We start from the raw sequence: 25,994 nt of genomic DNA, 5'->3' as shown, positions 1-25,994 counted from the left end.
AACATTTATAATAGCAGACTCTTTAGCAGAATGTGACTGCATAAGCTACAGCAAACAAACAAACATGTTTACTGTGATTAAGCACATGCATTGTACGTTGCTCAATTGGATTAGGGTAATTCAGCATGTGCTCATTTTGACGTGTTTAGCTTCGGAAAGACAATGGGAAATGGGCTCTCCTTGCCAATTTAACATCCTTTTTAATACCTCCTTTAAAAAAAAGCAGAATAAGAAGAGTACATTCATTGACAAATGTAACAAACACAAAATCCAGAAATACTTTTTTACAAAAGGATTTTAATGAAGTAAGACATACAAAAACCTGCCAGTCCAAAAGCACTTATAAGTATCTACAAGTTCTTTTTGTCAGTTTTAATTAGGATTAAGGCAGGTCTTCAAAATCCAAAAATTGTCATTTCGCAAAAAAGGCAAAAAGTATAGCTTCTTGCAAGTCATTTTTCTGCATGCAAGGATGGTAAAACATAAAAAAAAAAAAAAAAAAAAAACACACCACATCACGCAAGTTTTGGCAGGTTTCGTGAAAATTCTACTATTGGGCCCTGAATACAAAAACAAGGGCTGAGTTTTTCTTTTCACTTATTTTACTGTGAACAAGCCTTTTCAAGGATGGCAAAGGTTCTTCTGAAAGTCAAGAAGTAGTTTCGTTAAGGTAAGCTTCACCAGACATTTTAGTTCTGGTCATTTTATAATTTAGAAATTCAAAAAAAGGAATGCCACTTAAACTTTGCTCAGTTATACTGTATCATTCACATTTAACAAGCTTCCACAGAACATAAAGCTGCAGGAAAAGGTTCAGGAATGCGGCACAAATGCATTCAGCACATTCCACAAGATGCTGCAATTCTCTCTGCTGGCGGATAAAAAGAACACACTCTTAAAACCAAATAAAAATACTACTTGGATTTTAAATGTGCCAATAGTTACATACAGACCGCCTGTCTCTGTGATTCACATCTTAATACAGGGGCTGAAGAACAGAATACAGAAACACCTTTCACAATACTACAAAACCATTCCCCACTGCCACCTCAAATTGTACCCCATCAAGGAATTAATCTTCACTTTTGAGTAAATGCTCCTAAAATCAGCCTTTTTGTCAAAATGTTTTTTTGTTCATTGTGACAAAGTTGAACAGGGAGATTGATGCAGCTTTTATGGAATACAGAACACATATCAATCATGTGAGATGCATACCATGTGCACAACAGCGTGTTTATGTTTGAACCCCTGCATCTGTGTGAACAGAATGAGGCATAATAACACTTACAGTAAATATGAGGAATCTTAAAAGGACAGATAATGTGTTCCCTACACACACACACCCCTACGAAATGCTACTTTTATTCACTGAAGAGCAAGATAGAAAATGCCATGATTTACAATTTGTTTCACTATGTTTTCTACCTTGTACAGTTAGATTGAAAAGCTTGTATTCAACCTGTTGTTCAGTGCAACAAGTACCTGAGTTTCAATATTCACAAACGTTCATGTTCACATTGTTAAGTTCTACCACAGCTTTGAACAAATGCCAGCAACAAGTTATACTGTATCTTCTATGCAAAGTACAGGACTAAAAGCAAAGCACTTCACTGGTTAGCATGGTATAGAAACCTGCTTCATAAATACAACTTCTAATGCAATTACTCTTAAAGGAATAAAAGAAAGGCAATCAAAAAAAAAAGTAATAAAAAAGCAATTTAACAACTAAAAGAACCATGCAAAAGAAATGTTGAAGTTTGATTATTCTTAAAAGGCACTGTTCTTCTCTTGGGTCAAGTATCCTTACATATACATTCATCATTCCAGGGTTTAAAAGATTAGCGCGACTCATAGTCGGTACTAAACAGGCGAAGCTGTGGGCTGCTTCTCAGGTTAGTAGGTTGGCTTCTGTCACTGAATGGGCTTAAGATGGGAGAAGCATAACCTAAATACACAAGAAAAAAAATACAATACAAATTAATTTGAAAAACAAAAACACTTAATTTCTTTTATATTGAGCATACTTAAATAACAGCACTAAACGTTTATTTTACTCTAAACAAAAACAGCTTATATTGATACGGATGTGTATAAACTACTACAAGTTCTAGATCCTGTTCCGAATATGAACACTGATCAACCGAGGAATGAGTTGAGTTTTTACAAGATGGTGTTATTGCACTTGAGTAGTATTTACACACTCTGTTTACCAACTCCGGAATCGTGTATACTATACCTGGTTGAGTAGGTGTTTTCTGTATAAATGCTGGATGATAAACTTGCTCCCTTGGTGAGAAGAATGCATGGCAGGCTAGGGAAGAAATTAAAGCAATTTAAATTGAAATCCTATGTGTTTTCTTTTTAAACACCAGTTCAAAATGGACAACTTTGTTAAAGAAATGATTACTTACCAATGATAATTATAGCAGTCCCAGCAAGCAGTGCAAAGAGTGTGAAGAACATCACCTGATAGGAGTCAATGAAGTGCTGAAAGATCCCTGCTCCCTCCCAAGAGCCTGCCACTGAGGAACCAGCTGGAAAGTGGCCCAAGTAGAGGAAATTGCTAATTACACCAAATAAGGCTAAAATCACATTCCGTTTTACATTAGCATTCTAATTTGGCTAGAACTTCATGAATAGCTGACATTTGTAATTGCACATTCTAATATCTGTTTTGTTGCACAGCATGCAGTGCCACCTGTCAGCAGAATATGTAGTAGCAGTCCTATTTGATAAAGCACTTAAAAGGGCAGTTGTTTTTTTTTTTTTTTTTTTTAAAGCCCATCTATCAAACACTGCAATGGCAATGCAAACGATTTCTGTACCTTATGTCTGATTTTGGGGTACTGGATGCACTTGGTTATTCCAGTCCACTAAATACAACCTGTGGAATTGTAGACAAACACCTCCTTTGAGGTTTGGTGGCTTAGATGAAACACAACAAGATTCGGATTGGTTGGCCATTCTGCTTTTCAGATATCTCTCAATCATCAACACATCTATTTTTCATAAGACAAAAACGTCAGATTTACTACAAAGGGTCGTTCTAAATGCTTTTCTAATGGCTTTGTTCTCCAGTTAAACTGACATCCTACTTTCCTTTGACTTGAACTAAAAAGCTACCTTGCATTGCAGTGCTCCTATCAGCTACATGTATCACTGTCACAGGAATGATGATGGATTGTTCTGTCAGTGGGCTGGATATGGTCAGCCTTGTCGATACAGCTCCCCGAGACACAAGCCTTGAATCGGTGATGCTGACAGTGTACTTCACAAAGCTGGGCGGACCAGAGGAAGATTCCTTCTCTTGGACAATGACAAGAGAGGATTCAGATTTCACCTGGACAAGACAAAAAGATGAATTAAAACAATGATAATAATAAACAGTTTTGGTTCAAAACATCAGGATGTAGAAACAGATCCTTTAATTGAAACACTAAAACACAAAACAGCACTTTTCTATTACCTGTATACATACCCCATATTAGTCACACATTGTTTATTATAATATTTTGAAAGTTAATGCTAGTAGCTTTGCGTTATAAATATTAAACAAACTTTCGGTGATGTATATCTCCTGCCATGTAAACACAATTAAAGCGATCAGTATCGTGAAAAAGATGAAAACCAAAATCACCATGACTTTAATACACTATAAGCACATGTAAAAAAAAAAATTAACTTGGCATAAAGCTGCCTCCTTATAACCCCACAGATTGAGATACTCTCAATAAAATGTGCTAAAGAATGTCAAACCAAACCAGCTTACATTTCAAATGAATAAGCATTAATCTTAAGACATGTCAAAATGTAATTGACACACACAGTACAGACAGATGGACACACACCAAATTTCCTCACCTCCAAATTGCTGAGGATCTCAGAAGCTCCATATACTGTAACGTCAGTGGCAGTGTTCTGGTTGCTCAAAAGGATATCTGTTTGGTCAGCGTAGAATCCAGGGTTGAAGGGCACCTGGGCGCTGATCTGCTCTCCAGAGAAGTGGCTTCCTTGCACCACAGCTTTAACTATCAGGCCTGGTCTGGACATGCTCAGGGCTTTCAGATGCTGGTCACTCGGACTCTGCATGTGGATGGAGCATGTATAGAAACCTGGGGAGACGCACAGTATTAAAACAAATAAGGAATTTTAGAACACCACCGACATTGCCATTTTTCTTTTCCTTTAACCCTGTAATGCTCAAGCATTTTTAAAATGAGAAAAGCTACTTTATGTAACTAGATCCAGTTTATTGTACAAAACACTTTTTTTGTCCCCCTGTCTGGCAACACAATGCACTTCATGTGAAATTATAGCTTGTGAGGCTGGATTTAAAAACAATTATAATAGGAGGGGTGGCTAAGCATGGTATCATATTGTAGGTGATACAGAAATGCGCATTACAGGGTTAGCCACACAAACGTGTGCACCTGTTCAACTTTGAATAAAACCCTTGTTGTATAAACTAACACAGTCATCAGGCTATAGATGTTTTCTGTTCATTACAAATCACATCCCACCATCAGGGTAGTAATAGGTTATTTAAAACATGCTCTCTGGCTTTAGAGGGTTGATTAATTTAATCAAAAATGACATACTATTCATGTTCCATACAACCTTTTTTTTTTTGATAGCACCAAGACAAAAAAAAATAGATGTATTTGAGCGCATGAAAGTGCCTGCAGCGCTTCTAAATCAATCTGACATTTCCCTACTGGTAGCCCCCATGTGCAGCTGCAGTGATCAGATTCAAAATGGGTTTATACTTCAGTGGTTAGGCCTCCATAGAGAAGCATCATGGCAGAATAAACATAATAAGTAAAGAACCCGATATCTTCAAACACTATTAGCACTTCTCTATAGCTGAATATCAAGGCACTGATACACAAGGAGGACTTTCTTGAGGACTTCATGAGAATTTTGAAGAGTGATAGCAAACCTTGAAATGGCACATTTTGCACAAATTGAACAGAATTTCTGCAGCTTTCTACCTTTGTATTTTCCATCAAGCCAAGCATCCCAGGTCCTGCCCTACTGATGGTAAATATGATTATTATGGTAACAATCCGTTATTACATCATTAACAATGCAGGTTTGTTTTCATGCCTACCTGTGTTTTCATCAAATCCAGGTTGTGCAACAAATACATCATGTGCAGGGAAGTCAATCGCAGAATTGCTGAATTGAAGCTGGCAGCTGATGATAGACTCTGGGTGCAACTCGCGGACAGCTTCACCCTGAGCCGAGGAACACGGTCCTAAAAGGAAAGAACAAGTACTTGCATTGAAACAGCGCTACAGCTACTGGAAAGCAATGCACTGCAGCTCCATCTGTTTCTTTACCATGAACTCTCAAACTACTATATTTCTGACACAGAGTTCTTACATAGAAAACCTGGAAGGAGAAACTTTGACTTCTAAAGGTAACTGTTACTGCACTGTCCACTAATTTAAAACAGCTGCTAAACTACAGTTGTATTTATACAGAGAAACACACACGGTTTTACATATGTAAAACCGATCTCTGTATTATGCAATCTCTTACTGAAGAGAAACACTTATTTCAAAACGCAAAACATGGATCTACCACTAATCTAGCAGAACAGTGGATATGTATTGTTCGTGGAATACAATACCTATTAAATTGCTGCCTTTTTCACGAGTAGTGACCAATACTCTAGAAGCAGCATCCCCTCCTGCATTGTTCATTGCTCCAGACGTGTGTGTCTTAATTGTTGTTGTTTCAGCACCAACGATCAGCACCTAAGAAACTCAATGCAGCAATGCTCCAACATTAGAGGCAGACACAGGGAGCCTAGCACTTTGGTATGCCACAAGCCATCCTAAATTATTAATACAACAGTCTTTGAGTGTGTGTAACATTTTTAAACTTGCAGATAAACTCTACGTAAGTCTCATGGAAAAAGCTTTTTGAATTTGAAGTGACAGAATGCAATGCTCCACTGATGTATATAATTCAGTTCAGTGCTAACCACAAATGCAATCCCTTAGGTTCACTGTGGATAAAAGCTCATTTAAAGACCAAACATGCAGCATTCAAGCCCAGTTGACGTGCTATCAAAGGTGCATGCCAATGTGTTTTTAATATCTGGTTTAGACAGGGTTAACATTACTTAAATCCTTTAACTTCACAATTAGCGTGAAGATTAACAGGAGAATCTTTGAACCTTGTACTCACATATGGTACTTGCATGATATCTGACTGTCAGAAATGCCAGGTACCACTAGCAGAACAGATTTTCCACGTTTCAAACTGCCTGCTGAAGCTTTCAAGTTTTTGTAAAAAGAATGCTGTCAATGAACATGAAAACTGCAGAGATAAAAGTGATGTACCCTATATTAATGAAGCAGTACTGAATGTAGGAAATTACCTCTCTGTATGTTTTTAGTAGGCCAGGGATTTCATAATAGACGGTTGCCGCCCCTGCTTCTCTAGCTACCGCTGCACCTGTCTTCGGGTCAACTTGAAGGACACTTCCAGAGGAAGAACTCCATGTTCCTGAAAGGCCTGCAAAAAGTAAGCTCTCATAAATATATCCTTCATCTACATCCTCATATGCAAAAAAAAAACCAATAATCCACCCTGTAATTCTCTAACAAATATGTATTTCTAGTAATATGCAACTCTTGGTTTTAGCAATAGCCTGTTCCTGTTAAATGACTTTGTAAAAGTAAGGATTTATATTAAATTAGACCACACGGGAATGAGGAATTTTATTTTTACCTCCATTGGAATTTAGCCAGATTTTTTTTTTTTCTGTAATCTGTCCTCCAGATTTATTTACAAAGTGTTGAAAGATTCCCATTACAAATGCCAAAAGTAATTTTGTAATGTACAATATGCATTCATTCTATCCCTGCATACACTTGGGTAAGGTCGCACTATTCCAAACTACACTGCACTGCGCAATAGATCAGGCGCCATTACTCACCTTCTTGATTCACCAGCGTAGTGCGGAAACAGATGACATCACCAACTACCAGGTCTTCAGCCAAGTCAGGGAAGATGGCGTGCTGTACAGGAAGGGCCACGTAGTCTGCTATTCCAGTGTGCTCACTGTCCCACACCCCCAGCAGAGAGAGCCCCACGTTCACCGTCCGAACCACAAAGGTGCTGTTAGTCAACCCCTTCCCAACAAGAACCAGGTCATCCCTGGAGAGAACAGAACAGGACAGGACAGGAACACTTTGCAGTTAAAATAGAAACGTCCGAGTGCTAACCACTTACATCTACTTTATACAAACAAATCAGAGTTTATTAATAATAATGACCAAAAAAAAAAAAAAAAACCAACAATGCATGTACTATATTCCACATCTAACATATATAACGATGGTTTGTAAATTAGGACAACCCAGTGGAAACACTACGGCACCTTCATTGCAATGGCACTGATATAGCTGGTACTAAATAAAACAAACAAACAGCAGCAGGAACTGCTTGAAATCAAATCTAGTCTAACGACAAACCATCTGTAGCAACTTCCCATATAAAGTAATAACCAACAGACGTGATAAATGATTCCCACAAACTGTTAAACAAGAACCACAATTCTAAGCACATTTAATTCCATGTAGGACCCTAAACAGATTGCCCAATGTATTTTAGAGTAATCAGCAGAAAACCACTTAAGTCTTCCCTTGCTCTGTTGTCCTTAATATGAAAGACAATTGCAAGTATATGCTGTTATCTTCAGGATTATCCTGCCTTTTGGAATCAGGGATTGTGGATTTTTGATTAATGTTTAGTTGCCATCAACCTATAAAAAGTTTTTCAATTTTAATGAGATGACACGGTCGATTGAATTTTACTTGCAACAGCATGTATACACTACAGAATCAGATTCCTCATAACAGCTGTATATTATCCCTAAGTGTCTAACAAAACCATCTTCCATGCATGCCAAATTCTAACTTTGCATGAGGGTATTCTTTTAAAGTGAATGCAAACAAGTAACACACACTGCCTGTATAAAAACTTGTCCCCCTCAATTATTTATTTATTTTTTTCCCCCATTTCTACCCACTTTGTACATATCCTTCAGGAAACCTACCGGCTGCTTATAAACAGCATCCATTTCGTTTGTGTCTGAATCAAAGGCTTCCCAGTTAGCACCCTGGTCAGAAAGGCAGTAATGCTGCTTTGTTTCATTAATTTAATTTAACTCATGTAGATGGAAAGTGGCTTGCTGCTTGAACTCTTGAGTAAAGAAGTCTTTCAAATTACAACATGAACCTGATGGACTTATGTAGCTACCAGCTAAACACGTAGCTTACTAATTTATCAGAGTCCTATCTCTGTTCAAAAACATTAAGCAGCTCAATGGAGCTAGCACAAGCAGCAACAGCAACACCCCCAATGCCCCCTGGACTTGTTTCGTCTAACTGCTGAAAACTTAACATTTCAATGAATTCTTCTCTTGTTCATATTTTATTTTTAGGTTTCTCACTGCTAGTTTGAAAAAAATAACTTTTATTCTGCACCACTATTTCCTAAACTGGCCAAACGCTTTCTTGCTTTCTTCTGCGTTTTATTCTAATAGATTTAATATGTACTGTTGCTTATTTCAATCCATGGTTAATTCGTGAAGTTTCCCCAGTCTTCCGATTTGGGGCTATAATTACTGGATCTAAAAATAGCAGCGGTCTCATCCTCAGTCATTCTTCAATTTCAACAGCATCTGAACACAAGAACCTGTCCCAGCAATGCCATGTAGATATATTCCAGATCCCAGCTGGCTGTTGGCAGCGATAGAGGGGAGAGCAGATGGGTAATGGCCTTTACTAAGTCAGAGTGTGTTCTGTAGCAGGAAAAAAGAAAAGTGAAATGATCTTGGACCGCACACAATCAGCCCTACAGCAGATGCTTATCTGAGCACTGGTAGGCTCAGATTCTCTCTGGCTCTACGAGGTGATCCCAAAGGAGTTCACTGAGGAACCAAAGTCTGCTATAATTCACCTGTTGGTTGCAAAGGTGAGCACTGAATTATGAGCCTGAAAGATATCCCCCGCATTGTCATGGAAGTGAACGGTGAAGGTGAGTGTTGCTCCTAATGGAAGAGCTGTCTGCGTCTCTTTGTTAGACGTGTACAGGGCAGGACTGGTGCTGATCCTCAGGTAAGAGACTGGGAAGACCTGGGAAAAGAGGAGACACTTCAGCTCAACAGCAATACATGTTTGATTGTTACTAATTAAATGAAACTATACTGAATAAAGAATTACTATACTGAATGTTCTGAATTAACATGCAATTATCATACATTGAAGAAGCATGTTGCTCAAAAGAATAAGCTGCCCAACATTTTGGTATGGTTCACATACCTTTAGAGTACCAAGGTTTATAAGCAATTAGAGATATGCTTGCTTCAGAAGATCTAAATAGCAATGATAACATCTAGGGATTTTGTGTCAACATCTAGAGATTTTGTGTCACTATCTCTAAAGTAACCCAGAAAATGGCAGATATTATGTATTGATTTCAGTCATCATATCTACTCTCAGAGAGACATGGTTGTGGTGTCTCTTGCTTTTCTATGATAGATAACCAACTTTAGAACATTAAATGTATATGAAGTGATGTAAATAAATATTGCAATAAAATCTAATAACCCTCTAGAAAGGAAGAGAGTTACCTTAACAGCAACAACAATGGTTTGGTTAACTCCGAATGGCTCTTGGCAATTAACTTCCAGGGTTGACGTGCCAGTGAGAGAACCAGAAGTGAGCAGACCCGTCTTGTCCACCTGAATTAAAGCTGCCTTGTCAGGGCAGTCCAGCACTCGATAACTGAGAGAACCAACTCCATCCCTGCAAATGAGCCAGAAAACAATTAGGACTGCTGCTTCCATTTAATAGACATAATTTTAGTTCAAGAGTCAATTAGGAGGCAATCACTAAAGCAAATACAGAGCAACGAGCGCATCAAAAGCTTTTCCATTAAATACTTCTGTATGTTCAGTAGCAAACGTTTCACAATAGGTGGCGGCGGTAGGGATTCATACAACTATACTTAAAAAAGAGAATTAGACAAAGTGTTTTGAAAAAGACGTCTTGTATTAGAATATAAACTGCACGCTTTTTATTCTTTCTTGAAGGTGATGTTTGTGCTTAGTCCTTATACATAGAACAGGCTATGTGCAATTCTGGCAATGAATGTTAGCCAAGTGTTAAGTGGTCTTCTATTGATTTTTTAATTTTTTTAGAATACCTACATAAGGGAATTCGAATAAATAACTCTCACCTGTTAGTCTGAAGTTTCATCAAGGAGTTTGGAGACATTAATATCTCTTCAGCCACTACTTCAGGATTGAGCAAATGCAGTTTCTCAAAAACCTACAAGCAGAGAAGCAACGTAAAAGTTAAAGCATTCAGAACTGAAATATACAGAACACAAATGAGTCTTGTCTGGAGGATAACCAGTAAGGGTTGCTGTGGTACAATGAGGTATAGCAACACAAGCCGATTTTCCTCTCTTGGGCAAAGCAGTGTTCCTTAAGGGGTCCCTGAGCCAAGATCGGCATTTCAGCAAAAAAATGATTTGAACTAGATTGCACAACTCCTCTTCCACTGTGAATGGCAGCAACTTGGCTACCCACCAAACAGACATTTTAAAATCACAATTAAAACCTCCGATCCATAATTCATTGATTACTATAAACTTGGATGACACTACACTCTGGTATTTTTCTTGGAATCCCAAAACAGTATAGGTTTTGTGATTCTTTTAACAACAGCTATCAAAACTCAAGTCTCTATTGAATAAACCCAAGCAAGCATCACCTCCTGATGCATATTAACAAGACGAAAATGAGTTATTGCTTTATGTGGTTAGCCGTCATCTCCATCAGCTTTATAAAACCAAATTAAATAACATGCCTGCTCTATTACTTGCAGTCCGAAATGACAAACAACTCCACAAATGAAAGAGTACATTTAATTGACCACAAAAACATAACCCTGGTTATATAAATGCAATTTAAAGTGATTATTTTTAGCAGATGCTGTGCAGAAGACTGAATAAGATTTATGGAGGTGACTGTGGCCACTGTCCAATGTGGTCAGTTCTGACCTCCATCTTTAGCTATATCTAATCCCAGAATGATTACTATGGCATAATCAATAAGGTTGTAGAATATTGTATGTGTCTCAAAAGGTTTGTGTTAACTCAAGCATATGGACAAACAATGAGGTACGGCATTGTTTGGTAACAAGTTAAACTCAATTATAATGGGGTTTAAACACTTAAATATTAAGGAACTGAAAATGTTTGTACAGTAAACAATTTAATTAAAATTATAATAAATCGAGGAAGTCCAAAGAATAAATGTATTAATTTAATTAATTTAAAATATGCAACAAATTCCAGATGGATATTTTAGGGCAAACTAAAATGGATTTAACTTTTATTTTGTACAGTACTAAAAACACACACAGACAGACCTAAAATCTAAAATGTGCAGCTGTACCTGGATCTGTAGTTCATCTGAAAGTTCTTTCACATTGCCTTCCAGGTGTCCAGCAGCAGAATTTATTGCTCTCACCACAACTCTCAAACCCGTTCTTCCCTTTGCTCTTCCATACACATTCATAGCAAAGTTGTCTTCTGCGGCAAGCTGCAAGGAAGCCTGCAAGAAAAAAAAATTAAATAAAAAAAAAACATTTTTACGGGATTTTGAACTATAAATGAAGCTCGGATTTCACACACAAAGAAAAATGTTTATTGGCTTAGCAACACATTTAATTCACATTACCTGGGCATCATTCCGTGTTCCTTCTCGTTAGATTGTTTTAATGATGAATTACATTAAAAGACAGAAATGCTAAAATGGGTCGCAGTTTTAATTTATTTACTTATGGATTTCAAAATCTACTACAAAAAGGAAAGGCAAGTATAGGCTAAAGCGGCTGCCAATATTGGAGAACTTCAGTTTAAAAAAAAAAAAAAAAAAAACCCAACACACAATGAAAATATGTTTTTCTACCAAGACTGTGACAGAGGAATTTCTAAATTTCCCCGACTTAAAATCAGAGTTTTGTAATCTTTACGTGTACTCCAGACAGGAGAGACAAACAGAAGTTTAGCATGCACACAGTTTAGTGGGTGCATACTTCAGAATGGCGAGTCTGGATATTCAAGATGTCCCTCTTGGTGACAGACCAGTGGAACGTCAGCCCAGGCTGAGCACTGCCAAATGAAAATGGAGTCTGGCTGCTGGTTATCCCCATCACATAAACCGGCATCTAAAACAAAAATAATGTTTAGGGGATTCATTCTCTCAAAATATCACACCAAAAAGAAAAGAAATTAGCATCATAAAACACACAAAATCATTCTGGTTTGTGCAAGGTGGAATAAAATAAATAAAAAGGTTAAGAACAGTAAAGTTTCACCCAGTGCCTTCTAAAGAAAGTAATGAGATTACTGTACCTGAGTACCAGTCTTCATTCTTGTGATGGGTGCACGGATTCGAATGGCTTTCAGCTGCACTATTTCAACATCCACTTTATCCTAAAAACATCAATCACAAAAATCATCCTCCTCAGATACAGACATGCCAGGCCCTATCAGGATATACTGCGCAGTGTGTTCAAGCAGCATGTGAAAGAAAAACAAAAAAACCAACAAGACTGAAACTTCGTATCGCTTTTCAATTGCAGCTGTGCCATTAACCAGGATATAGTTTAAAGGCACTGAATTAATAGTCATTTCTTTCTTTGTTTTCTGTTTATTACCTGTGAAATTACAACAAGCTTTCCAGTTTCTGCATCAACAGCTTGCACTACTCCAGTTACAGTCACGTTCCCAACAGCAACCCCTCGGACATGTCCAACACCATTTACAGAGGCAATCTTCTGATCACCAATGGAAAAAATGATGTTAGACTGAGGCTGGGGACCTCCTTCAGATGTTATCTGCAGGGACAATTCAAAGATGTGATTAAAAAAACAAACAAACAAACAAAAAAACACACACCTTATTAGGTTATTAAATGTAAATACAAAAAAATAAAAAACAACCACACACACCACCATTTTAGCTCCCATTATATATAATATCAGATTAGTCAGCAAAACTGCCCAAATGGTCATATACATCATTATTTTCTCAGGACACAATAATTATTATTATTATTTTTTTAACTACAAATGTGTTACTAAAATAAAATGTTTTGCTTTTAACATTTTTGCTCATTTAGGATTTGCAGTTTATTGGGGTTGATACAACTGCAGTTCAACCCTTTACTGCACAACCATGAAATATATACAATTTCTTAATACCAACGAAAGAGAAGTGAAAACGGGGGGAAATCACTACATTTCAGAAAGCGGATAGACTGGTCTTGTTGTTATACATCAGGAGGAAGTGAAAAAATTGATTTGAAAACCTTTGAAGTGAAACTTGGGTCGAGGAAGTGTATTCAGAGTATTTATAAAATTGTTTGATGAAAATTTGTTGTGAAATTCACCCAGGCATTTCGCAACAGATCATCATGATAACGCTGCATTGATAAGAAACAAAAAACAAAACTCAAGACCAGCTTACCTGCATCATAGCACCGACAATTAAAGTAACCTTCCTTGGAATTAATCTAAAAGGTGGAAATACCTGGAACACAAAAACAAAATTCCAGAGTTCATGATTCATTAATACACATTTAGTGCATTTTTTTTTAAATGCTTTTTTTGTGTGGTCCAATATACTTAACAACAAATCAAATTGTTTTTCTAGAGACTTTGATAAGACCCAAGTTGAGTAATAGCATTATATTTAAATTCAAAACTTGAAAATGTGAAATCTATGGCTTTTTCAGTGTATATTCGTACTATGTTACAGCATTTACAATTACTTCATCAGAAGCAAGCACTTACTTCAATTTGCTGTGGTGTGGAACTGATCCTTTTGCCAGTTTTATCCAGCACAATTGCAGACAGACTGGTCTGTCCTATGGCCACACCTTGGACTAGGAAGACTGCGGTGTCATTTTCCAAAGTTTCACCAATGGGTCTACAATGAAAAATGAAAAAAAAAAAGATTTTTACACCAGATTAGACATCAATGCCTACTTTATAGATCTATCATGACTATATTGATATATGATCAGTAACATATCAAATACATTGAATATTTAGTAGAAAAAAGGATTGATAGACATTGGATAGTTATGGAAGTAAAATCAGTCACAAGAACATGTTTTAATAAATTAAAATCAGCCTAAAGCAGGGATGGAAAAAAGACTCCCATTGCATAGTGGTTGAATCTATTCCTGGTTTTACTGGGAGTTGAGTAAGGCACATCTGAGCTTGTTACCTATCCACTGGGACTAATCAAGATCGTTGTAATACCTGGAATGGGTGAAATGAGTCTTATTTCCATTTGTGCAAAAGCAAAAGATATTTCTCTTCCAAGAATCTTAACAAAAATTCTAATGGTCTGGCTACTTGTTAGAACAAAATATTTTTAAATTGTATACATTTTTTAAGAACTTCTTACACCAAAGAAATGATCTGAGATGCTGCTTTAAGCTTTAAGTCCATGAAAGAGAAATATTTAGCCAGGAAGGGCTTCTTGTTATCATCCAGTACTCGGACGTGGGCTTTTACCGATTTTCCAATCTCTACCTGTAATAGGACAATACAATTCAACAATGTTGTATGCTGTATTTAAAAAATAAATAAATGAAGAGTACATCAAATATAATTGTGAAGCAATGAAAGTTCATTAAAATAACATTTATAGCTGAAGCCTTTTAAATGGTTAATGGACATTACAGTATGCTGTCCCCCCTCTCCCCTCCCCCAAAGACAAAGAACATGTTGCAAGCACTTCCATAAGACAGAATGAGGTTCGAGGCCTATACTGATGCAAAGCTTTAGGCCCAGTAACTCGCACAGTAACTGTTTCTGGCTAAGCAACACAGTCTTTTACCCCACACATTTTTTGTTAATAAAAATCGTTCATCTTTCTAAGGCTCATTGTTGTAGCCCGGAGACTAATGGAAAAAAAAAAGACTCACCTTGTCAACCACTCTTATGTAAATTTCAAGAATATCAGAAATGTGTACTGCAGCTTTGGCAGGAGCTGGAAATGTCAGGCACAAATCATGGACCATCACGGTTAAAAACCCTGGCTGTACTGGAAGCACCTTAAAACAAAGACAAAAATGGGTCAGAACATATTTACACACACCTCGCTTCAAACTGTAAGGAATAACTAAAAGGTAGTATGTTTTAGTAAATCTTACACTGTAGAACTTGGTATGCCTGTATCAAATTGGTTGGTTAAGATATATTCCAAAGTAATTTTATAGTAAACATGAAAAACAGCATCATATTTCCTGGTTGTTGGATCCAGGTATGAATCCCATAATTGAGTGACTGGGGAGACACAGCAATTGCAGCTGTTGGAGAGTATTCCAATCCAATTACACACAACGTGTTAATTCATCCCAACAAATGTTAACTCTCAAAGATGCAAAACAGTATACAATGTATGAGACATCTTCTTGTAACACACAGTTCCTTAGCGTAAATGTTTACCTTAGAAATAGAAAAGAAAATATTTAACTTACCTCTGCAATGCCCTTTGCTTCTTGATAAGCTACATTCACTATACCACCAATGCTGGTGTTGACAAAGAAATACCCAGATCCCTCTCTTAGAGCAAGTTCTGCCTGTAAAACAAATATATTTCTGTACTTGGTATGTGAACTAAAGAAAATAATGCCAAAAACAAAGCAAAAAAAAATAATTAAATAAAATTAAAAAGCAACATTGTGTCCCTTACCCTAACCCCAGGATGGTTATATATTGTGATGACTTCAGGGCTCACTTTCACATCTTCAACCAGTAACAGTTCAACAGTAGCAGACACAGGTGTTGGACGGTCATACTGAAATGCACATTAAAAGTGGATGGATTTAGTTCTTTATTTTTCTAAACTCTACCATGGGTGTTCAGTTTGACACAAACAATATAAGGATGCCATGGAGGAACAAACACTGAAGCAAGACTCATGTACACACTTTCTCAATCACATTTCAAATTGGTACAGTACACAGATGCAAAAAGGTTCCCTACCACATTATGCACTTTGGCTGCATTGAGGTGTGACACTTGGTATCCTGCAGCAGTCACAGTGACAGCACTCATCCCTGATTCACGATGAACCAGCACCGTTTGCTGACCTAGAACACAGCCAGATAAAAACTTTATATCTCGTGTCCCTATGATTCTTAAATTTACAAGCTGTGTTCTTAACCAGAAGATATCATACCATGAAGCTTCTTCTGTCCGTTTCCATCCTCCTTTATGGACAGGACCATTGGCATAGTGGGTTCTATACTGGCTAAAGAGACCTTTGTCGATTCCCAGAAAATATTGAGCGAACTGAAGTTGTCAAACTTGCGGCCTTGTTGATCATAAGCAGCCAAGTCCAATACAGGATTGCGGTAGTTTGAAACCGGTACCTGCAAACAAGACAACAGCTTGTTTAAAATACTGCTTCGTTATAACTGTATATACATGTTTAAACAAATTGGCATTCAAATAAGGGAAGGGAAGGTTTTTTTTTGGGGTAAACTAAACCACAGATACAATACAACATCACAGATAATTTAAGCAGTTCAGGGTAAATCAATCACTCCATTTTAATCACCCTCACCACTTGTTTGTTTTGCTGCAGCAAAGGGCAGGAGAGATCAAGCTGTGGATTGGTGTAGACAGGAACAAGGGTGAGCCGGGAAGCAGGTGCACACTCAAACTGGACAACTGCTGGCTCCACTGCAGGAAAGGGGTTTGTTAAACTGGGCTGGTTTCCAACTGTTATAGCCAAAACCTGTGAAAAATAGAAGAAAGAAGCACAGTTTAAAAAAGTTCAAACCTGGAAAACAAACAAGTATTGGAATAGTGTCTTCCTACATTTGAGTGAAAACCAAAAAGCATTTAAAACAATCATAAATCACCCTGCAGCAGTAAATACTGATTCAGGCAGAGGTTTGTTTTGAGGACCACACAAATAATCGGCACATGAACGTGCTTGTCTAAGTCAGCAACATTGCTTTTATATGCAAGAGGCAATTATATATTGTGCAATTACATACAGCAATGAATATACAATACTGATTGGAAGAGAAGACGGCAGGTTACATCAACTCCAATGTGACCATCTTTGACAGGTAATCTTTACTACAAAAGAAAGCTGCATCAGGATTCACTGCATAGCCATTTTTTCTACCCTCACCTGTTGTCCCAGAGATCTGCAGGTTGCCCGAACCCAGTGCTGAAAGTAGTTTCTTGATGCAGGACCAAAAAGAGCCAGATGGACACTATCAGCATCTTCTGCTGTGAGGTTCCTGAAGAATTTGGATGGCTCCAGGACCCATGGTTTTGGTCCTCCTTCGAATAGCATATCTTTAGAGGAGCCAAGTGTCACCAGAGCAACAGCAACAGGATCAATGGCCTGAAAAATGTAATAAATCAAACATTGGCTTGCAAATGTTTCAAAAGGTAGGCATTTCTGACAAAGAGTGGTATTAGCAGGACAGACTTAAATGACAACAAAATTCTTCTAAAACTTACTTTAAGAGGTTGATAGGTGGCAATGGTGATTTTGGCACTCAGGTGAACTTGGCCGTGTGTGTAACTAACATGGAGCGTTGTGTATCCAGGAGCTTCGGCATGTACTCTTACTCCACTGCAATAGTCTTGGCCTGGCTGGAGTCTCCCTGTCGTGGAAATACATGTTGCAATTGCAAATAAGAACCAAAAAGATAAACAGTTGAATACCCCATCAGGGATACCTATCTGCACTGGGTGGGCAAAGTCGGACTTCCAGTCCTGTTCTTTGTTCCAAAGTGGAATGAACCCTCCAGGACTACACTACAGTCTAGAAACGTGATATCAACTACTAAAAAGGACAAGGGAAAAAAGCATTTTTTGTCATAAGGATTTGTTATTTAATATGAATAAAGGAATGTAATGTAATGAACTCTGGGCATGGTTCCTCTTAGCACCATTCCCTGTGCCCATGTCTTCTGCAATGCACATTAATTATAATAATCCAAATACAAACTCAATTACCACAATGCTGTAGTGTTAAAAATACCAAGGAGCTAACTGATAAGTAATGACTATTGCACAAGTAAAGTTAAATACTACTCATCCAGTTCATTCTATTCAATTACCTTCCAATGGGCTGAAGACACCCTGGTTCTCCAATTCCACAACCAAATCAAAATGGGAGCAGTCACTCAGAGTTACCCTTTCACTGGTCTCCGCATTTAGCAGGCCGAAAATCCTCAGAGGAAGGTCAAGCATTTGTCCAGCCCGAGCCTCAACCTGACAGGGAACAAACTCCATCCCAATGGGCTCGATCACATAAACCTGGGAAACATGCCAACAAACACTACATAAATGCTGGAGCTCTTCAGAAAAGCACAAATTGAACAGCATCATATATGTACCAGTAGTTATCAGACTTCTTATTAGTCCAGAGGATGAAAAGGCATTATATGCCTAAGCTTCAAGTGCCATAAAACCTAATGGCGTTATATTGACAGCGAAAAAGCAGGGTTACTTTGGCACTCAGTATTTCAGTATATCAAACTTTCACGCATATAAGACCATCATGAAATGATATAATAACCTGAATTTCCTCATTAAATTTGATCTTGTTAGAAACATTACAACACGCAAAATGAAGTCTGGAAAGCTGGAAATGATTACAACTGTAGATGGAATATTGGAGTACAGGATTTTGCAACTTGAGAAGACTCATTTCAGTAAAGAAGCCATCAACACTAACGTCCGCTTTTTAATGACAACATATTTTACTAAGCGACAGTTTGCGTTTAGTGGTGTACACAAGAACACTTTTTTTCAGAGAAACAGCTATGAAATTGTATATATTAATGGTATATTTTATTACTCTGAACAGTATTACACTAAATCAAACCCATAGATTTGAAATGGTCACCCTGGGGATGACGTTACAACTCAACATGCGTTCTGCTTCAATAAAACAGAACAGCTAGAACAAAGAAGGGCTCTGCAAAAGCACAATTATAATATTTGTATTACATATCTGTATATTCAAAAAATATTACATTTAAAGTTCTTATTTAAAAATAAAATGTACAGCATGAGGCTGTTTTGTATTGAACAGGTTCAGTAAACTACTGCCTCCAGTAGAACAGATGGATTACAGCCTTTTCAGATCCCAAACTAAGATTGAAAAATTTTGCTAAGTATTTAAAATGTCTTCAACCATCTGCAAATTAGCAGCAGGGCAGAAATTCTGTCCATATGGTGCAGTGTCAGGGCTATCATCCGTGTGAAAAAAAAGGTTTTATTTTATGTATTTGCTGCATTTAGACAAACAGAAAGAACATACTGTATTTAAAAAAAAAAAAGTGAAAGTTTGTTGCCTTCAGCAAAAACCCATCATACACACACACACACACACATATTATATATATATATATATATATATATATATATATATATATATATATATATAATTAGTAATTAAAATGATTGCCAAGGCTTTCCAGGATTTATATTTTTTAGGTCACTATTGGATCTAGAAGCCAAGCATATAAGCTATACAGAATCACACATTTAGAATTAGGGATTTGTTTTTTTCATTCTCTCACACAGCAAGCTAATCCCTCATTACAATGTACTGTTATCCATTAAATGGCAGAAGGAAAACAAATGTGTATTTCTTATTACACTGAATTATTATTTTATTTTTCACATGTGCAAATAAAACAGCCTCATACAATACACCTTAACTCTTTCAACACTGTAGACCTGTATTCAAGACAAATAACTACACACTGTTCTAGTAGTATCAGCAAGGTAACGCCACTCAAGAGCAGTAAATTAAGCTCATATAAACAATATATCTATACACATTTGAATTTATTTTTTGGAAGACACTGAAACTACTGTATTAAGTTGTCTTGTGGTATACTTCCTGTAAAGTTACTTTGTGCCTTAAGACAAGCTTCTCAACCTGAAGAAAGGCCAGGAAGACACCCCATTGGACAGACTCACCTTCATCTCTCCGTAATGCAGTGGGTTCTGAACATCGCGCGCCTGTATAACACTGATGCCTATATCACTGCCAGTTGTCATGGCTCCTGTCACTGTCACAGTTGCAACTGCATGGTTGGAGGAGGACCAAGTAAAATTTCCACTTCCACCTTCTGCCTATAAAACATGGTACAGACGACATTAATAACTAACTAACCATGGATATTTTACAGCATATTTGAGTTAGACTGATGTGTGAATGTTTCTTACGGTTTTTTTTGTTTGAAAGAAAATAAATCCCAGGATTTTATTTCAAATCATATAAATCAAAATCACATTTATCTTTCAGACACACACCCACCCTACAAGAGAACTCATTTTAGTCAACGGCCAAGCAAAAACCTTCAATCAAAATGGAATCTATACTAACCCTCATTTCATTCGGTTGGTAAATATGCAAGACACAGAATTGCTTAATGCACTCTGCATTCCTGGAAATCGACTCTTCCATGAATGCAGCATCATGGTCCCCGTTCAAAAGAGTTCAAACACTTAAACGTGCAATTTACAGCTACTCACAATATGATGTGCCTACTTGTCTAAAATACTGCTTGATTGCAAGTTTATCATTATGTGCATCACTCCTACCACCTGGATGGCCTCAGATTCTTTGGACTCTCTGGGGCTTCTGGCGAGTTAATTGTATTAAAATTACCATTTCATTTTAACCACTTACTTTTATTGTGTACTCGTAAGCGCCCGTGTTCGGTTGCCAAGGGAACGTCAAAATCCTTGGTGTGAGAACTATGGGATTAAAAATCTCAACATCCTGTTGGTTACTAACTGGGACTGGTAGAACATGGACTCCTCCATCCTGTAAATTGAATGAATCGATATTTTAACAAAAAAAAGAATAAAAGGCACAATATTGTTTAAATATGAAAACTGGTTATTCGGTATTCAACATCTGTTGGGTGAAGAGAAATGATTAGTTTTCCTCATTCCACAGAATATGAATGCAATGGCCAATAAAATACTCCAAGGTGATTAGTGTGCTGAAATAAGATCACAGAACTCAATTTTTGAAAATTTCAGAAAACATATTGAAATGAAAAGGTAACAAAAGAAAACTGAGCTTTACTATGTATAAAACAAGCACACATTCCTGCATTACTGTACACACAAACTTACAACAGCATTACTGGTGTCTTAATTGATTTTGTCATCTACAAAATGAGGACTTATCTCTTTCAAGAGTAATAATGTTTTATTGTCTTCTTGAACATCCTCCACTCATGTTACCACAGCACACAGTATTAAACAGATTCTAAGGGTGTGCCAGTATAATTAACCTGTATAGGACCCACCTGGTCGACCACAGAAGTGAGGGCGCCATCTATTAACACCTGTCCCCTTTTCAAGGTCTTCACACGGTGGTACGATCCATTCACAGAGGACTCCAGAACCTTAAAATACTCTTTCGGAATGTCGGCATCAATCCTGATATTCTGCAACCAATATAATGAAACCACAAATTTGTACTGTCAGACCTATTAATAGGACGATTAATAACTTGGACTCAAGACTATTTTTATTTAGCTATACCGGTATATACTGTATATACAAAAATAGATTCATTGGTAAGGCACACATAGGAAAATACATACAACCACTAGAATACTTTGAGTTACTGTAAATTATGTGTTCTTTAATCTTGTCTTCTAATAAGTACCTATGACACTTTTTTTTTTAAAACATGAATGTTTTTTTAAAGACGACATCACATTTTGTGTTTAAGTTTAGTAATGTGTTTATTCACAACCACGAAAAGAAAGATAAAGACTAATAAGGCATGAAACCTCCAAAATAAAAACTGCAACGTTACATGAAACCATTACTTACATCAGACAAGTAAACCTTATGGCTGGATTTATCAAATACATCAATGTGAATTTCATACTCTCTCCCTGTTTCCAGGACCCATCTGTCGCCTGGCTGAATTCGAAACCCTAGCAGAAATACAAGTTTCATATATAAAGACAGCACATTTGTTAAAGCAACATACATCTGCCTCTTAAAACACAACCCATCCATTTGAAGAAAAAAATAATAATAATAAGTATTGTCATCCCAGTAATTGTATCTGCTTTCACTATTCTAAAAGGACTGTACTGTCAGACACTTTCTGAAATTTGAATAAAACTGCACTGCACTTGAAGACTGCAGTCTGCATCAGTTACAGAAATTGATGTGAAAATATTGGTGTGCGCTCATAGCAATCTAAATGAATAGGGTTTAGCTGTCATTAGTGCTGAAATAATTTGACATGAACCAACATACCACTTGCACTGAGATCACATCAAAGCACTTGAGTGGCAGACCAAAACTAAAGTGATGACGATTCACTGTCATTTCAGTGTAAATGGAGGAATTTCAATGTTGTTTGCGTTAATGAAGAATTTCTTAGACAAATAAAAATCACTCTGTGCGGAACGGAACCAAGCACAAGCCCTACGCAAAACAATTAAATAAAACTGAGGGAACCCCTATAGTTTGTGTAAATGACTAAATAAATTATACAATAAACAATAATCATTTTCTTCCTATTTTGTACACACGTTTACTGGGGTTTGATGGACCACCCCCTTTACTCAGCCCAACTGTTTTGAGGTTGAGCACTCAAACCTCAAAAAGGGTTATTTCAATATGCTTACATTAAGTAATACAAGAGCACAAAACATTACTTACCTAAATATCCTGGTTCCACCACATACAGTGTGCTGTTTGGCAACCTGGAAGCTCCCTGCATACGAATACCTAGTAATTCTATGAAGGACCAATTAAAATGATGAATAAGCAAAAAACCTGCACATAACACAAGTCTATAAAAATAATAAAAGTCCTGCGGTAGGTCAATGCATTGGGCCAAAGTGAATCTGCTCTATTATACAACAAAGATTGAAAGTGTCAATGTCCTGTAGTAATCTAAAGTCTAGGCCTTTTTGCAGAAATCAAATCTCAAGCAACGCAATGGTGTGCTGATGTGTAAGAAGCAGATTAAACCAGCAGAACTTCCCTTTATTTTTCTTATTCTAAAAGGATACTTTTGTAGTTAAGGACAATGTTTGCCTGTCCTTGTTGAAGGGCAGTGACAGTGGATGTTGCTCTGTCCAGTTTTGCCAAGTGGCGGTGGGGATCTCCATCTGGGCCAAAAACACTGTTCTGAAGCTGCAGTTCGTACTGATCACAAGGCATTGCTAGCTCTGGAATAGAAAGCGAAGGAGAATAGACAAATGGATGAACATAGGCAAACTACTTCATCACATAACACAACTTGTTTTAAGTCTCACTTAAAAAAGTGTAGACAAAACAACTCCACTCAACTCAGCAGATCAGTTAACCCTACATCATTTTCGTAAACTAAAGTAGTTTAGACTCTGTCTAGATTGCTCCTCATATGTGGCTCTCTTTTTACATCTAGATTTAAAAGGGTCCATGGTGAACCATTCTGTTCAACCAGTGGACTCACCCTGCAAAACTTTACAACAAAACTACGTAGCCGGAGAGCAATGAAGAATGTAGGGTTTTATATATTTTTAGCCTAGGAGATAATGTCTACAACATGAATTTTAAAGTGAAATGAAGCGAACCTGTAATCTTTCCTTGCCTCATCTTCTGAACCTTGTACTGAATGGAAGTTCCCACCAGCAGGTAAATGTCACACGCAGGGTTAAGCAGTATGTTTTCTAAGATTAGGAGCCTCACTTCTGCTGCTGGCACATTCTGCACAAATGAAACACACATTCAAGGCAATGTGTACGTAATGTAAGAAATTGGGGGGATTACAGTGATCCATCATTTTCAACAAGAAAAACGCTTTCAAAATCAGGTACCAAAAATAGCTTTGCAATTCAAAAATACACCACGTAGCTATTTGGAATGGGTAAATACATTCTACTGAAGAGCAAAATGAAATGGGTAATGGTTACTGCACTATCTCAGCCTTAAACAAGGTGTCTGTCTGCCTCTATGTTGACAGATACCAAGTTTCAAATGAGGAGAAGGCTGTCACAGGATGTTTTGGGTATTACAGACATAAGGACTGCCAAGAGTGCTTAGAGAATATAAAGAAACAATACAAAATACACAGGTATTACAAGTAGTAGTTGCCTGGTTTGGGTTGAAAAGGTAGAAAACATCCACATTAAGAAACACAGGCAATGCCACTCTTGCTGTTCACTACAGGAGCTTAATGACAGTCTGGAGCTAGCAAGAATCCTGTTGATTGCCTTTGCAAGGCATGAATTTAAAGCTTGATGTCACAATCCACCAAGAATGAAGCAATGAGACATCTTAATCAGAAAGAAAGCTTCATACAGTCCCTCCTACTTGCGAGGGAACTCAGCTATTATGCACTTGATGCAACTGGTGCTATTTTTAGCATCAAGGCTTCTGGAGCTGATGCTGCCAGGAGATAGGATTTCTGAACAATCTGACTAAGACTATTTACCTACTCTGGCTATAGAACTAGTTTAACGAAAGCTGGATTGCACATGCTCACTGACTAACTAAATAAACCCCAGTTCACAGATTAATTCATGGAGCTTCATGGGGCTTTTGATTCAAAAGCCTTTCAGAAGTGAAATATAAACTGCATGACATTTAAAGCACAAATCATGTGATTTTTTCTGGACTACCTTTAAAATCTAGGACAGCTTGAGAAGAATGTGATATAGTCTTGTTCTCTCTTCTATGAACTGCTTTTCAGATTTGAAGGAAAAATAAATATTAACCTGTACTGTAAGGACTTAGTAGGATAGCTGCAGGTGCAAAAACAACATTTTTTTTACATATACTACCTTGTATAAGGACTCCTGTATTTTAGCTTTCAGTTTGGAATTTCCAGTTTTCATTCCGGACACCAACATTGTATCTCCTTGTTTGCCAACTTTCTCCATTTCTGAAATATAGGCTGGAGGAGTGTATGTAGATTCTGAAAACTTGAGTACTCTAAGGGAGAAAAAAATAAATAAATAATAATTTGTTATAATGTTTATTGGGGGGGATGATCAAGCAATCAAACATAAAAAAATGTAAAAGCCAAGTGTGCTAACGTACTAGTGTATCTTGTGGTTACCTTAGGGAGGAAGCAATGGATTGTTGTTGCAAGCAGATAATACAGCTACACTTACCGCAGTGCATTGTAGGAGTCTGAGAAGCTAGTAGTCTCTGCATCTTTTACTATGGTCCAGTCAAACACTAACCCTGCCAATGTACTAAATGTATTTCCTGGAAAGCAAAACAATAAATAAAAAGCAAAATTAACCTGAAGACCGTGTTTTACCTTTAATATTCTTCCCAGTTAACCCTGAACACGCCCCATCCCATTACATGTTTGGTACCTCCTCTAGGCAGCGTTCCTACTTTTAACAGAAAACACTTCCTCTCTTTAAAATTCTGAAGAGCACAATGATTTTCAGAAAAAGATAAAAAAAAGAGGACCATTTCCAACTCTAATTTGAGTTGACTGGAGAAATAAACTCTCTCACTAGAACATGAGTGTGTAACACAGTAGAGACTGGGTGTAAATTGGCAACCCTGCACACCACCGGTGAGCGTCTTAACCACAGTGCAAGAGAGCCGGGCTCGTCTGCACTTGAGGTTTTAGAGCTTTTAACAACATCTCACCGACAGGGGACAGAATCCGTAACACAGCACTGCCTGTTAGACTAGCATTAGTCACCACATAATACTGATCTTTCCCTGCCAGAATGTAGAACTGTTTTAAATCGTAGCTCAGGCCTTCTTGCTAATGTAACTTGGCATCCCTGCGTACATTTAAACATATTTTACAAACTCACTGGTTTGATGAGATGCCAAAGTAAACTCATCACAAGTGAGACCGCAAAACTAACCACCACAAGGACATAATCCAAT

The 25,994-nt window shown here is 37.3% G+C and overlaps 1 protein-coding gene across 1 annotated transcript in view; it reads right to left on the bottom strand.

Annotated features, from left to right (window-relative positions):
• Positions 1 to 277: 277 nt before the first annotated feature.
• The window catches only part of LOC117412607 (nuclear pore membrane glycoprotein 210-like), a 29,513-nt gene continuing 3,796 nt past the window's right edge, over positions 278 to 25,994 (bottom strand). Inside the window, exons 4-40 of the mRNA XM_034021114.3 lie at positions 25,250 to 25,346; positions 24,917 to 25,067; positions 23,708 to 23,840; positions 23,162 to 23,320; positions 22,806 to 22,874; positions 21,960 to 22,066; positions 21,425 to 21,565; positions 20,794 to 20,931; positions 20,079 to 20,234; positions 18,203 to 18,401; positions 17,598 to 17,743; positions 17,260 to 17,478; positions 16,681 to 16,854; positions 16,294 to 16,486; positions 16,098 to 16,204; positions 15,805 to 15,909; positions 15,590 to 15,691; positions 15,035 to 15,163; positions 14,512 to 14,639; positions 13,890 to 14,025; positions 13,564 to 13,626; positions 12,753 to 12,932; positions 12,448 to 12,528; positions 12,129 to 12,260; positions 11,486 to 11,644; positions 10,261 to 10,352; positions 9,653 to 9,827; positions 8,980 to 9,155; positions 6,953 to 7,173; positions 6,392 to 6,528; positions 5,636 to 5,762; positions 5,111 to 5,257; positions 3,862 to 4,112; positions 3,124 to 3,340; positions 2,412 to 2,534; positions 2,237 to 2,311; positions 278 to 1,945 (exon numbers count right to left, since the gene is read on the bottom strand). Coding sequence (XP_033877005.3) covers positions 1,839 to 1,945; positions 2,237 to 2,311; positions 2,412 to 2,534; positions 3,124 to 3,340; positions 3,862 to 4,112; positions 5,111 to 5,257; positions 5,636 to 5,762; positions 6,392 to 6,528; positions 6,953 to 7,173; positions 8,980 to 9,155; positions 9,653 to 9,827; positions 10,261 to 10,352; positions 11,486 to 11,644; positions 12,129 to 12,260; positions 12,448 to 12,528; positions 12,753 to 12,932; positions 13,564 to 13,626; positions 13,890 to 14,025; positions 14,512 to 14,639; positions 15,035 to 15,163; positions 15,590 to 15,691; positions 15,805 to 15,909; positions 16,098 to 16,204; positions 16,294 to 16,486; positions 16,681 to 16,854; positions 17,260 to 17,478; positions 17,598 to 17,743; positions 18,203 to 18,401; positions 20,079 to 20,234; positions 20,794 to 20,931; positions 21,425 to 21,565; positions 21,960 to 22,066; positions 22,806 to 22,874; positions 23,162 to 23,320; positions 23,708 to 23,840; positions 24,917 to 25,067; positions 25,250 to 25,346 — 5,252 coding nt within the window. The 3' untranslated portion in view covers positions 278 to 1,838. The remainder of the gene's footprint in view (positions 1,946 to 2,236; positions 2,312 to 2,411; positions 2,535 to 3,123; positions 3,341 to 3,861; positions 4,113 to 5,110; positions 5,258 to 5,635; positions 5,763 to 6,391; positions 6,529 to 6,952; positions 7,174 to 8,979; positions 9,156 to 9,652; positions 9,828 to 10,260; positions 10,353 to 11,485; positions 11,645 to 12,128; positions 12,261 to 12,447; positions 12,529 to 12,752; positions 12,933 to 13,563; positions 13,627 to 13,889; positions 14,026 to 14,511; positions 14,640 to 15,034; positions 15,164 to 15,589; positions 15,692 to 15,804; positions 15,910 to 16,097; positions 16,205 to 16,293; positions 16,487 to 16,680; positions 16,855 to 17,259; positions 17,479 to 17,597; positions 17,744 to 18,202; positions 18,402 to 20,078; positions 20,235 to 20,793; positions 20,932 to 21,424; positions 21,566 to 21,959; positions 22,067 to 22,805; positions 22,875 to 23,161; positions 23,321 to 23,707; positions 23,841 to 24,916; positions 25,068 to 25,249; positions 25,347 to 25,994) is intronic.

Source organism: Acipenser ruthenus, chromosome 16, assembly GCF_902713425.1.
Source record: "Acipenser ruthenus chromosome 16, fAciRut3.2 maternal haplotype, whole genome shotgun sequence".
NCBI lineage: Eukaryota > Metazoa > Chordata > Actinopteri > Acipenseriformes > Acipenseridae > Acipenser > Acipenser ruthenus.
The sequence above is the reverse complement of the archived record's forward strand: the minus strand, read 5'-3'. Positions and strand labels throughout refer to the sequence as shown.